This window comes from Huiozyma naganishii, chromosome 4, assembly GCF_000348985.1.
Source record: "Huiozyma naganishii CBS 8797 chromosome 4, complete genome".
Lineage (NCBI taxonomy): Eukaryota > Fungi > Ascomycota > Saccharomycetes > Saccharomycetales > Saccharomycetaceae > Huiozyma > Huiozyma naganishii.
In genome coordinates, this window is record NC_035925.1 from 222,874 (window position 1) to 235,667 (window position 12,794).

The window sequence follows — 12,794 nt, forward strand, 5'->3', positions numbered from 1 at the left end:
AAATTTGAAGTAATCCAACAAACTCAAAAATCTTTTTTGGTGATAAACTACTCGCTGCTTCCCCTGATTGTTTTAACAACTTTAGTTTAAAATATCATGGGAGACATATTTTAGTTTACAGTAGCTTCTATCAAATCTCTCCCACAACAGTTTCATGCTGTTGAATAGGGTCTTGTTCGCCGTGGCTATTCATTCTAGTAGAGTAAAGAGATGTTTTAGTTCAGGTATGACTTCTGGTATATACTTAATATATAAGTATATGGTTCGATGATCTCTTCTATATTGTCACAGATAGAAGGATCAATTCATTCGATGTAGTTAGGCTTTATATACGTGAGAATTTGCTCAGAGTCAATGGTGTGACTTTTCACTTTCTCACTGTGGTGGATACTTCCACACTTGTGGCATCGTTATTTGTCTCGTTAACATTTGTGTCTTTTATCAAGTGTGTGTCCTGTTTATGCCTATGATGATATCCTATCAACCTTATCATATTCATTTTCTATATTTAGCACATGCACTTTCATTAAGTTCCTTTTCACTAATAACAAAAAATATCATAGATTAGGGACCTAGTAATCTGTGCTCAGGTTTTTATAATAATGATGAATCTGACCACATATAATGAAACAAACGCTTTTTCAATCCTCTCATACTCAGAAAAACCTAAATAAGGACCAATTTCCGTTTTCCTGGAAGCGTTTATATTAGATAATTCTTCCTTTAATCACTGTACTGGGCAGTATCTAAAGAATATATGTGTATAATGCGCTATGTACAAAGGAGCTATTCCCAGGAAAGCTATTTATATGAATGCCAGTTTCTTGTTATACCGACACGCTTCATATTTTACGAAAATTCGTATTCTACAATACGGATCTTTCCTTTCGATTCTCACCAAAGAGATAACTCCTCCCTTATTTTGTCACACCAATTGAACCAGTTTTTATGCATCTGAAGTCTTTACATACTACTTTTTATGGTAGAAGGTTCAAGTCTCAACTAGTTACTTTTGCAGATTTGCATAAGTTTTTGTATTTCGACGGCACAAGTACCCTACAATTCGAACTGTAAAAGTAAAGTTACTTCCCCGACTACAGAATACGTATCTTGCAATAGTACGCTAACTAAACCTTAACTCAGATTTACATATGCTACAACATAAATGAATTTTGCTGATTCCTGTTCTCATTTTCTTCTAGCTGAGAATTCTTTTTCCTTCATTTCAAACCCCAAGGCATTTGTAATACACCAAGCAAGAACAGAATACGCTGACTGTAGAACTCGTAACCAAACCTGCAAACAGATGACAAATCGAGATCCTTTTAGTGCAAATAAAAGTTCCGGGCATCTAATAAAAAAATAGAACAGGCGGCGAATAATAGGACGGTGACATACACAGTTAACACCCTCTGTGAACACTAGCCGGTATGAGCGGCAATGCGTTGATTACAAAACTAAGGTCTATCAAGGCCATACTTTCCACGCCGACTCTTGTAATAGAGCGGCAGATTGAGTTCGGTAACCTGATCTTTGGGTTTGAACAACGGAACAAGTACACCATAAACAACCCTGCAGGGGAGACACTGGGTTACATTTTGGAGAGGGAGAGGTCGTTGAGCCAGGTGGTGTTACGGCAATTTACGAAACTGCACCGGCCCTTCGTTGTTGATGTATTTGATCGGGACGACAATTACTTGTTCAAGATGCAGAGGAACTTTTCTTTCATAAACTCGAAAGTTCATATTTGGAATGAGACTGGACAAGATGTACCTTCTATGCCCGATGATTTTCTGGTCGGCACGAGTATGCAGAGGTGGCATCTTTGGAGGAGGAAGTATGACCTGTTCGTCAATAGTAATCAGGGCAAATCGAGGGAGTTGAAGCAATTTGGGGCGATTGATGCGCCGTTCCTGTCGTTTGATTTCCCTGTCTTGGATGAGGCCGGGAAAGTTGTTGCCAGTGTAGACCGTAATTGGGTTGGTCTCGGTCGGGAGTTGTTTACGGATACTGGTGTTTATATCATTAGATTTGATTCGCAACGAAGTTTCAAAGGGGTCTACGACCAGTCCATGTTGAGTAATGAGGTGTTAAACTTGAACGAGAGGGCTGTTCTATTGGGGAACGCTATATCGATCGACTTTGATTATTTCTCGCGACACTCACGAGACGCGACAAACGGGGGACTTTTCTCCCTTGGAGGCGGGAACTATGAGTAGGAGCGACTTTCTATGTATATATAGACGTGTGTGAGAGAACTAAAATGGGAAGAAAAGCAAGTGCGAGGGATGCTTCTAGGGTGTCATTCCCAAGATTTTGATAACCCCAAAAGTGAGAAACTCATTTTGTCTGATTCCCTTTCGACGTTACTCATGTACGATTGAATTCTTTGGAATATGACTAGTTCGTCGATCAAATCCACCTGTGCAGCATTTTTTTTCTGGACTTCCCCCAGACACAACGGCTTACCATCCACAGCTCTCCCATCGAGTTCCCACAACTTCTCACCGTACGATATAAAACTGATAAAATGCAACTCGATGGTATCCTCTGGATCCGGGTTTTGAGAGTCTCCCGAGGACTGGATGAAGTCCTGCTTGTACGTATCTATGAAATCGACTATGAATTGGTCGATGTTCTGTCCAACGTGACCGTCATTACTTTCCAAGTACTCTAAGAGAGCAGACCCCTTGGTCAACAGATGTTTATTGTTGACCAAAATATGCAACAGAGCGTACAACCCACAAGCATTCTTGAAATTCTGTTTCAACCAGATTGGGGTGGTTCCCTTGTTCTCAGCGCTGCCGACAGCTGGTTTATTTTTCTGTATTGGGAATAGCAACACTATAGCGACCATCGGTCTGGGCAAAAACTCCAGTAAACTCGGGTCATCTATGGAGAAGATATCGTTGAAGTTGTACGAGGTGTCGAGCCCCAAGTTGTAAGCAAACTTGTCGAACACATCTGGATTCGATTCCAAGGGTATAACGGCCGTGAGCTGCCTGTTCATTGTAAACCAACCAATATAAGTTCCGATCTAGTCGATATATGTATATGTTTATATATATATATATGTATACCTAGGAACCTTTATGTAGATACAACTACGCAGTAGCAGTGTGTTTACCGCAGAGGTGTCACATTTATAAAGGACATGCCAGGGACAGACTCGAAAGGGATCTCATCTGAAACGGAAGAAAGAAGGAATGTGGGAAAAATCTAAAACACCCACACACTCAAGATAGTCACGTGCCAGCGACAAATGTCGAGGGACAATATGGCCGAGACGAGATGTATCGGGACATGTCCCAATTTGTCTCTTTCCCTTGTTCCTCCGGCGTTGTAGTTATCCCCGGCTGCCGTCTCCTTTTTCATCGTGCCTCCGTGTCTCGGAGTGTGGGAGGTGCCGTACAAAAAAATGTTTTGTCTGGGCAGCCCCTTTCCCAGATCCGGCTGCGGCTGACTCAACACAATGCAAAACGGCTGAAACCGTTCCCTGCGCAGTATTCTACCGTCCTCGCTCGCCCCTATTTCTGGTGGCGAGCTGGTCTTCCTCCCCACGGCAGTTTCAGAGGCCCCGCAGAGGAGCTGCTGAGACGTACAAGTCCCCACTGGTCCGCGTGCGGCCTTCTCTGTGCCCCTCATCTGGAGAATGGAACAAATGGGACAAATTGGGTAATTAAAAGGGGACATGTCCAACATCCTCTCTGAACTCAGCAGACTCCAATCTTGTGGCTCTATTGTTCTAGCGCTCCCTAAAGGCAAAAGGGGAGAAACCTCATACGGGTCAAAATGGAAGTAGTAATACAGAAAGAGTGCAGCCAAAAGAAAGAACAACTACACAGTATACTGCAAAGGATCGCTGCAAGAAGGGGATGGAATAGAGCTTGGCTGCGTGCGAAGACCAAGAAAGGAGGTAGATTGTTCCGGCCAAGTGGGGGGGGGGGAGGTTAAGGAGGAATACCAGCACTTTTTTTTTCTCTTTTGTAGACTTATATATAATGCAGAAGATGAGGTACCGTCTTGTCTGACGAAACAATTGTCTTACCTGTGTTTCCAATCTTTACTTTCCCTGTGTGTCGTGTTCTTATCTGTTTTTTTACTTTCTTTTTTAACTTGCATTTTGACTGCTCTTTATTCGAACTTTAATTCTTTCTTAAGAACTGCTCATCATATTATAAAGAAACATACGTTGACAACTCTTGCTATCACAGCCAAAGACATTTTCTCACACAGAAACCGCAAAGATGAGTGAAGATAACGCCAACGCAAAGAAAGAGGAGAAGGTGTACGCGATGCCAAAATTCATTGAGTCCAAATCCGATTTCATCGAACTCACCGCTTCCGATGTGCAACCATCTGCACAGGATAAAGATATAGATTCAGACGCTGAAGAATCCGAGGAGGCCGGTGAGTCCGGCTACGTGTACAAGGGGATTGAAACCACGCACACTTTCGAAGCAATGGACCAAGCGAATCAGCTGATCGGGGGGTCCACGATCGCTGCAGGTCAAACCGAGAAAAAGAAGGCTCACTACATCTCGCTCGAGGACGTCGATGACGACGACACGAGAGAGTTGAAGAAGTACAAGAACTACAACAAGGACCACAAGATCTTTGCGTTCCAGTTCCCTCTGGGGACCTCCAACTCAGATGAGATCAACGAGGGTCCCGTTGGCAGTTTTAAGACGATGAAACCATCCGCAGAGGATGCCACTACCATTGCCATTGCAAGAAGGGAGAAAAAACACGAATTGAAGGACAAGTTGAAGAGAACGGACTCGTTGGACTCTCTGGAGGAATTGATTCTTTTCGAGGGCGAGAAGGGTGTCAACACTGGGCGTTCCGAGGCACTAAAGAGAACTTTCGGTGTCGGAGGTTTGACTGGGACTTTCAAGCACATGTCCTACGATGAGCAAGAGACCACCGAGGACGGGTACGTTTGTAGCAGATTGAGAAATATCTGGAACGAACTGGAAGGTGACGTCGTCATCATGGGTGGTTACCGTGGTTCCAACTTGGCCGAGGCCAAAACGGGGAGAAGAATTTGGGTCCCCATCAAGGCTGGCTTCAATATGACCACCGCCGACTTGTTAATTGGGCCAAACCCAGAGGACGAGATCAAGACCCAGAAGGAAATTGTCCCAACTGGGATGCTGTCTCACGTTGGACCAGTGGACGTTTCCAAGAGATTGATCAAGAAAATCGCAGAAAACCCTAGAGTCCACATCGAGGATTTCGGTTACGATTGGAGACTTTCCCTTGATATTTCAGCAAGGAGATTGAGAGACAAGTTGCAAAGAAACTACGACAAGCAAAAGGAGAAGAAAGGTACCTACGTTATTGCCCATTCTATGGGTGGTCTAGTCGCCCACAAGGTCCTGCAAGAAAACACTAATTTGATCAGAGGGTTGATCTACGTTGGGTCTCCTAGTCAGTGTTCCAATATTATTGGGCCCTTCCGTTTTGGTGATGAGGTCATGTTCAACAAGACTCTTTTGAGTAAAGAAAACAACTTCTTCATGAGAAGTAGTTTCCACTTCTTGCCCTTCGACGGGAGATGCTTCATCGACAAAAACACGTACGAGAGATACGATATCGATTTCTTTGACCCTGAGGTCTGGAGAAAGTTGGGGTTGTCCCCACTGGTCAGTGAGAAGAGACAGAAGATTGCCGAGAACAACAAGAGAGCTCAAAAGAATGCCGCTGAAAAGAATGCTATTAACCCAGCAAGCACCGTTATCAAGTCTCTCGGTGGCGCTACCAAGACAATCCTCAACACCGTGCCAATCGTGAACAAGTTGAACCCAGAGAAACCCACCGAGAGGTACTTGGAGGTTGAAATGCAAGATGACAGCGAGTTCAAGACTCCTTACGATGTGTGTGTCAAATACTTAAAGCGTACTTTGAAGGACACCAGGGCATACTTGGAGAGTCTGGAATACCGTCCAGAAAAGGAATACCCTCCACTGGGTATTGTGTACGGTAACAAGGTTCCCACCGTTCGTGGTTGCAAAGTCGATGGTATCAAAGGTATCAGAGACGGTCACTACAACGACTTTTACTACGGTCCTGGTGACGGTGTTGTCCACTACAAGTGGTTGTTGCCCGAAAAGAGAGGGTTCCCCATCGTTTGTAAAGTGGCCAGTGACACTGGCCACGTCAGTTTGATGACGGATTTGGATGCTATTGGTAAGGCCTTCATCTCCATCAGAGATGCTGAAAAGGAGAGAGAGAAGTTGAAGAGGAAGCATTTCATGTCCGGTTGAGATTGATCTTTTGACAGTATAATATTTTGGTCCCCTGTCTCAATAATATCTTCAACGTCCACTTCTACGATATTTCTCCTGTTTTATATATTATTACCGTTTATCTATGTAATGTCCTCTACAATACTATTTTAATTGATTCTGTAATTCTGTCTACCTTGGAGCGCGCCAATGAGGGAGTGCTACTGAGGTATCGTACCGTGAACGTCTGTTTCGTTCTCAAGATCTCCATCCACTTCTGGTGCCTCATAGAAATTCACCTTCAACCATAGACTACACGCTGTGCATTGCGTCAAAACTTGGAACATGCCGTCCGTTCTTCCCTCTGCTTCCACAGCGTACTCCTCTAACAGATCATCGGTCAACTTGAACCCATCGTGCACTTGACATCTGGGACAGTTCAGTATGTACCCTTCATCCTTCTCGTCAAAACCAAACTTATCCAGTGAGACTTCGTCTACACCTTCCCCGAACTTGTAGACTCCATTTTTCTTGGCGTTGTCCAGCAGAGATTTGTCATATTCAGCTTTTAACGTTGCATCCGACAGCACTTTGTACGCCTCCTGTATATGATTTATGGTTACTTTCCTATCGCGCCATACGCTTTCTGAATCCTGTGCTGATCCTAGCTTATCGGGATGCGTATTGAGTAGTAATTCTTTATACCTCAGTTTCAGTTCGGGCAATTGTACTGCAGAATTCACCTTTAACACTTCGTAGTGTGTTTTGTTTTTGCTCATTGGTTGTGTATGTGTGTGTGTGGTTCCCGAAATCTGTGCAACCAGACACACACGATGGGGGGTTTCTTTAGTCATCGCCAGGAAAGCCTCTTCCTTCTCTTCTCTGCGGTAATCTTGAAAAATTTCAGCATTTTCCTGGTTTTTCGGGGTGAGAACACTTAACATAGAGGAAGCGAAGAGGTACAACTTCCGCAAAACCAGAACCTCTCGGCCAGTCTAGCCCAAAACAATGTACAAATCCTGCTGCATTGTGTGATTCAGTATATATAATTTTGTCTATATGATCACACAAAACTATATACATAACCATTTATGGAGTATCAGTACACTCCCAATCGGTAGGCTCGTATGCTTCAGGATGGTCCAGTAGTTTCATATGTTCAGGGGACAGTTCCCAATCAAAGACATCTAAGTTAAGCTGCAATCTAGACACCGTCTTGGTCTTCGGTAAGGGTACGTAGCCGTGTTGCAACGACCACCTAAGCAAAACCTGTCCTGGATTTTTCCCAGTTTCCTCTGCGACCTTCAACAAATCTGGGTCATCCAGCTTGTAACCGTGGGTCAGTGGCGAATACGCCTCAACTACGATACCCTTCGATTTACAGTAGTCTGCCAACTGTTGTCTCATGATCCAAGGTGAGATTTCGATCTGGTTCACAGCGGGGGCATGTTTCAGTTCCGACCACTCGAACAGATCTTCAAGGTGTCTCTGACCGTAGCTCGACACACCAATGCTCCTGACAAGCCCGTCATCCACAGCTTCCTGCATTGCCTTCCACGTACCTCTTCTCACCTGTTTGCCACCGATCGGCGAATGCATCAGCAACAGGTCAATGTAGCCAAGCCCACCAATACACTCGACACACTCACGAATGGCTCTCTTCGCCTTTTCGTAGCCGAACTGGCTGTTCCAAAGCTTTGTTGTGTAGAAGATATCCTCTCGACTCACATCGGGATGTCTCCCCAGGAAATTCATAGCACCTTGCGCGACTTCCGCCTCGTTCCCATACAGCACCGCGGTGTCTAGATGCCTGTAACCTACCTCCAGTGCGGCCTCCACTATCGCCGTGGTATTCGAAGGTGGCAAATCATAAGTTCCCAACCCAATTGTTGGGATGTTGAACCCGGAGGCAAGTTTATACGATTTAGGAACTGGCATACTTTTATGACACTTCTAATACCAAATTTTGCGTTTACAGAGCCGAACAAATAGATCAATGGGGAGGGAGGGGGGAGTAAAGGCGGCACAGTGAAGATAAAAGAGGGATTACTGTTGCAAGAGAAGTTGTCATGGAAGAGGAGACCACATCCTTATATAATCAGAGTGCGTATCTTTTATAACTCAAAATTCCCTATTTGTCCCGAAAGGGACACAAGTGACAGACTCCGCTTAAACGGCTCCGACAACTTCTGTGCCTGATGTATGCCTTACCGAGAGACCGATTGATACCCAGAAGGAACCCGCACGGGTATTTGATGGCTGTGGGTATATATGAGAAGACGCAAGTCTCCTTGCGTCTTTAAGATACACGAAGGAATATATAAGTTATGTAATTGGGTTTTGGAGAACTGCGATGCCCATCTGCGCATCCCCATTTGCGCATCCCCAGTTTATGTTCTCAGGTGTCAGTTCTTGTCACACATACACCAGATCAATTGGGGCACTCACTTCAATGCCTTGGGTTTTGGCTTACCTGTGAACAGGCCCATTCTCTCCAGGTGACCTCTGACGTATTCGTACACTGTGAAAGTGACTGCTTGGCCCGGTGCCACTCTCATCACTCTTGGCGTGATACCCTTGTACAGGGCCCTAAACCCTTCCTCTTTGATCAATTGTCTTCCGATTGTCGCGATCTTCTTCCACGCGGAGGACTTATCACTACTGATCGACTTGTCCTTCTGTAATCTCGTTTTGATTGTATCCAAGGGGGCGTTCGAGAAGGGTCCAATTGCACCAGAGATCAACCCAATACAGGAGGTTTCCCACGAGGGCAGTACCTCTTGGTTGTGGTATTTTTGCAAGAATTCCTTCAATTTCGAGTAAACTGTGAAATTAGCACCTTGGTTACTAGCCTGTCTTGCCGCGGTCAGCGAGACCCCCCTATACATAGCACCGATACCTTCCTCCTTCACAATGGTGTACGCTGCATGGATAGCATTTTTGTACTTTGGTGCTACGTCCTTTATAGCGCCCTCTGCCAAATGTTGCGCTTGCAGTCTAATCTTGACCACTTCCATTGGGTTTACCACGATCACCGCCTCAGTGGTACCGGCAAGTACACCAGCTAAGAATGTGTTCCCAGTGGAAACACTCCCTGTAGTTTTATCTGCGAGCAATGTCCTGTACCATTCGTAAGAGGAGAACCGTATGGCCATTTTCGGGATGATACCTATGACAACTGCACCAAGACCTTTATACAGGGCCAAAAACCCCTCCTGTCCATAAATAGTCTTCCCAGTGGTTATAAACCCAGGAGGTTTGATCGCTGAATGTTCCGCAGCGTTAAGTTTGCTAGTGGCCCTCCTGTAGATTTGCATACGGACTTTTATCGTATCCAACGGATGACAGCATAGAGCTTCGAACAAACCGGCGGTACCACCAGCGACCAAATTGATCACTGGGTTAGACGCCTTTTTCTTATTAGATGACATATTGGAGTTGTAGTAGTAGTAGTAGTAGTAGTGTTACACAATTAATATATTCTGTGTTTGTGTTTGCACTTGGAGAAACAACGCTTATCCTGCGGAGTTGCTGAAACACTTGGTATTTCTATTACAAAGAGCAAGTTTGAGAAAGTACAATACTCGAAGGAATACCGCCTACAATAGTCCCGCTTTTATATACGCCAAACGTGTTTACAGAACTCAAGAAACGGAATCCTATCTCCGAGAACAGACCGAATGATCGCAAACTACACAAACATACTCTGTGTGACGAATGACTAAACCTCAAACACAAAGCACAAACACAATGCAGTAGTGTGTGTGTTTAACCCTTTTCTCCGTTTTGTGTGGAAGGCGGTACTAAGTCCCATTGGGCGGGTCCTCCTCAAGTACGCGCGTTCTTGCCCGCAGTTCCCACCCTACCTTCTCCTGATTCCTGTTTAAAGGAGGGAGAGCACTGGACAGACTACAGCCACTGTTGTGAGGGCAGCCGTTAACGCGGGGAGCAGATGTTGGCGGGAGCAGTAATTCCGGTAACCCGAAAGTTCGGAGTGGTACTTTCCCTTTTTTGCGCTCTTCTCCAGCGCAGATCTCCATTCGTCCGGGGGAAATAGCCAAGCCCTGGGGAAGACGTTGACAGGCCTGTGACCGCGTGTGGCTGGGTAAATGGAAAAGAGCAAGTCTGCTGCACCAAGATAGATATGCTTGGTACTACCGCGCCTGGTGCTTGGATAATATTATAATATAGATAGTTTATTATTATATTAAAAATGATATAATGCTGATGTCCTCTTCGTGTTGTCGTTCCCTCTCGTTCTTTCCTTCTCTTTATTGTAATAATAGTATATATAGAAACCTCCTAGAAAAATCAGGCTTCGACCATATCTCTCAATCTTCTGATAGTGGATCTGACAGTGGCAGCAGCGGCCGTGGAGACGGTGTACGCACCACCAGCGACGGTCTTCTTGCAAGAGGAACAGGTCCAGATACCGGCAGCGCCTCTCTTGACGGCCTTCTTACCGCAGAAGGAACATTCGTATCTGGAGTGTTGTTGGACTTCAAGCTTCTTGACTTGTCTTCTTAGAGAGGAACCGTAACGGACACCGTACTTACCTGTGATACCAACCTTCTTTGTTCTCTTAGCCATTTTATTATTTGTTCTTGGGTCGACTGATTGATCGAGTTAACCTTTCAATGGAGGTGAATTTGAGAGAGAGTAGTTGTAGCTACAAGATTAAAGACACAGACCCATAGACGAACTCAGAATGCGAGCGCGAGCGTATCCAGACGATGCCTTCCGAGAGAGAGAGCGAAGTGGAAAATTCCTCGTGTGAGTTCCCTCTCATTGGGAGAGATTACCAGTTAAGGAAAGACGTGAAAAAAAAGAAACCTACAAAAAAAAATAAATCGTGAGGGTGTGCGGATGGCAGAAAAACAGACACACTTTTCCCGCTACCCTGGCATTGTTGTAGCTTCTTTCCCCAAACTTTCTTTTCTTTTCCTATTTAGGTACTACAGAAGTGAGAGAAGCAACCGTCAAGTCGTACGTAACAATATAGTGTATATTATGTCCGCACAGCAATGAATTGAGTTCCTGTACTACCTCCCCGTGTCTATATCGGTGTTAAGACACAGAACGAAAAAAGAAAGAAATCAATATGCAAGGAAAATAGTATCTGGTTCTAGTCCTCCCTCCCCTCCAGGCATGCCCTCTTTGACTCTGCCTAGACAAACAGACACCAGAGTACCTGAAAAGGGGCTGAAAAGACTTTCCTTCACACTTACGCATATGTCACTACCGAACACAACGCGGGTTTTGGCAGCAATTCCCTGTCCCGCGAATACTGTCGCCCTCTACGCAGGCTTGTCCGGGAACACATTTGCCTTGGACTTACGAAACAATGCAACACATGAAGGGAAAATAAAGAGGAGGCGGGCGGGAAAACGGACAACGATAAGAGAGGGCGTACCTAGTCAATTGGTGCTTCCGAGAAGTTACCGTCCTCCGAACGCTAAGATATGTTTAGGAACTACTGGAAGTAGAAAAACAAAAGAAAAGAGAGAAGGAAAGCAAAGAAAGGGCAAACAGACACAAAAAAAAAGAAAGAAAAAAAGACTCTGTCCTTCCTGCGGCTCTTTAACAGGCTTTTCTCCACACTGCAATCCACATGCACAGAAAACAAGGCAGGAGAACCGTGAGTGACAGATCTGTTACGTCTATTTTACCGTACCAATAGCGTATGCCCCTTTCTCGCCATCCGGCTTTCCGCGTTTCCTCTTTCCGGTCCCCTGATTTCCAGTGCGACTATTGTTTCCATCCCCTGCAAAAAAAGCTAAACAATAGAATCGATAAATCTTTTCTTTTTTGATCCAAGGCGGTTAAGCAACAATTAATTGTTTTTTGTTTTGTTTTGTTTTTTGTTTTTTCTGTTTATTTCACAGAGAGCGTGTTCCCTACATACATACTAGCCCGTAAACCAAATTATCCTCTTACAAAGAAATTACAAATCCTGTGTTGCAAGAGGAGAAAATGGAGACGACTACTACATCACACCCTGGCGTGCTAGCCTCTGCGCTACCTTACCATATAGCCGAGCAATGGTGTGTGTATGTTATGTACCACTACGCCTGGCGTCCACTACGAGTAGAGCAGCAAAGCGATAAAAATAAACCCAAGGGAAAAGAAGATGCGTGTATTTACAAACGCCTAACACGTCCAGATTGTCCCTACACAAAAAAAAAAGAACAATATTAAAGTTACCTCCTCCTCCTTATCCGTATCTAATTTCTTTTTTTCCTATCGGGTGTGCCCATACACACACACCTGACACTGTGTCTCCATTAAGCAGGAAACATCAGTTCCCTTCCTGTAAATCTTAATTTACCGCCTCTCTTGGACGGGATCAATGATATCACTTGTAGTGTAAGTGGTTGCGAGAAAGAGGAGCACCCTTTTTCCAGATCATTTTCCCCCAACCAATATTTGTTGGGGGGGGGGGAGGCGGAGGTGCGTCTGTTCTATTACAACATAGCGCGTCCTCTGATTTTCACATATAAATACTCTTGTTCCAAATCGCAAGGGAGTTTTTGAGGTTCATTACTTTTCTTCTTTAGGATATCT

The 12,794-nt window shown here is 44.7% G+C and overlaps 9 protein-coding genes across 9 annotated transcripts; 3 read left to right on the forward strand and 6 right to left on the reverse strand.

Moving 5' to 3' along the window:
- Positions 1 to 1,430: 1,430 nt before the first annotated feature.
- Positions 1,431 to 2,219, forward strand: AIM25 (Aim25p; the record flags this gene model as incomplete). The annotated part of the gene is made up of 1 exon (XM_022607545.1): positions 1,431 to 2,219. The coding sequence occupies one exon, from the start codon at positions 1,431 to 1,433 to the stop codon at positions 2,217 to 2,219; it is 789 nt and encodes a 262-aa protein (XP_022464130.1).
- Positions 2,220 to 2,302: 83 nt separating this feature from the next.
- Positions 2,303 to 3,010, reverse strand: YUH1 (ubiquitin-specific protease YUH1; the record flags this gene model as incomplete). The annotated part of the gene is made up of 1 exon (XM_022607546.1): positions 2,303 to 3,010. One exon carries the CDS (start codon positions 3,008 to 3,010, stop codon positions 2,303 to 2,305), a length of 708 nt encoding a protein of 235 aa, XP_022464131.1.
- A 209-nt stretch (positions 3,011 to 3,219) lies between these two features.
- KNAG0D01340 (uncharacterized protein) lies at positions 3,220 to 3,702 on the reverse strand (the record flags this gene model as incomplete). Its single annotated transcript, XM_022607547.1, has 1 exon — positions 3,220 to 3,702. One exon carries the CDS (start codon positions 3,700 to 3,702, stop codon positions 3,220 to 3,222), a length of 483 nt encoding a protein of 160 aa, XP_022464132.1.
- A 545-nt stretch (positions 3,703 to 4,247) lies between these two features.
- Positions 4,248 to 6,269, forward strand: KNAG0D01350 (uncharacterized protein; the record flags this gene model as incomplete). Its single annotated transcript, XM_022607548.1, has 1 exon — positions 4,248 to 6,269. One exon carries the CDS (start codon positions 4,248 to 4,250, stop codon positions 6,267 to 6,269), a length of 2,022 nt encoding a protein of 673 aa, XP_022464133.1.
- A 182-nt stretch (positions 6,270 to 6,451) lies between these two features.
- JJJ3 (Jjj3p) lies at positions 6,452 to 7,009 on the reverse strand (the record flags this gene model as incomplete). The annotated part of the gene is made up of 1 exon (XM_022607549.1): positions 6,452 to 7,009. The coding sequence occupies one exon, from the start codon at positions 7,007 to 7,009 to the stop codon at positions 6,452 to 6,454; it is 558 nt and encodes a 185-aa protein (XP_022464134.1).
- A 310-nt stretch (positions 7,010 to 7,319) lies between these two features.
- On the reverse strand, positions 7,320 to 8,168 carry KNAG0D01370 (aldo-keto reductase superfamily protein; the record flags this gene model as incomplete). Its single annotated transcript, XM_022607550.1, has 1 exon — positions 7,320 to 8,168. One exon carries the CDS (start codon positions 8,166 to 8,168, stop codon positions 7,320 to 7,322), a length of 849 nt encoding a protein of 282 aa, XP_022464135.1.
- A 506-nt stretch (positions 8,169 to 8,674) lies between these two features.
- Positions 8,675 to 9,661, reverse strand: SFC1 (Sfc1p; the record flags this gene model as incomplete). The annotated part of the gene is made up of 1 exon (XM_022607551.1): positions 8,675 to 9,661. The coding sequence occupies one exon, from the start codon at positions 9,659 to 9,661 to the stop codon at positions 8,675 to 8,677; it is 987 nt and encodes a 328-aa protein (XP_022464136.1).
- Positions 9,662 to 10,541: 880 nt separating this feature from the next.
- On the reverse strand, positions 10,542 to 10,820 carry RPL43B (60S ribosomal protein eL43; the record flags this gene model as incomplete). Its single annotated transcript, XM_022607553.1, has 1 exon — positions 10,542 to 10,820. The coding sequence occupies one exon, from the start codon at positions 10,818 to 10,820 to the stop codon at positions 10,542 to 10,544; it is 279 nt and encodes a 92-aa protein (XP_022464137.1).
- A 558-nt stretch (positions 10,821 to 11,378) lies between these two features.
- On the forward strand, positions 11,379 to 11,876 carry KNAG0D01400 (uncharacterized protein; the record flags this gene model as incomplete). The annotated part of the gene is made up of 1 exon (XM_022607554.1): positions 11,379 to 11,876. The coding sequence occupies one exon, from the start codon at positions 11,379 to 11,381 to the stop codon at positions 11,874 to 11,876; it is 498 nt and encodes a 165-aa protein (XP_022464138.1).
- Between the last annotated feature and the right edge of the window lie 918 nt (positions 11,877 to 12,794).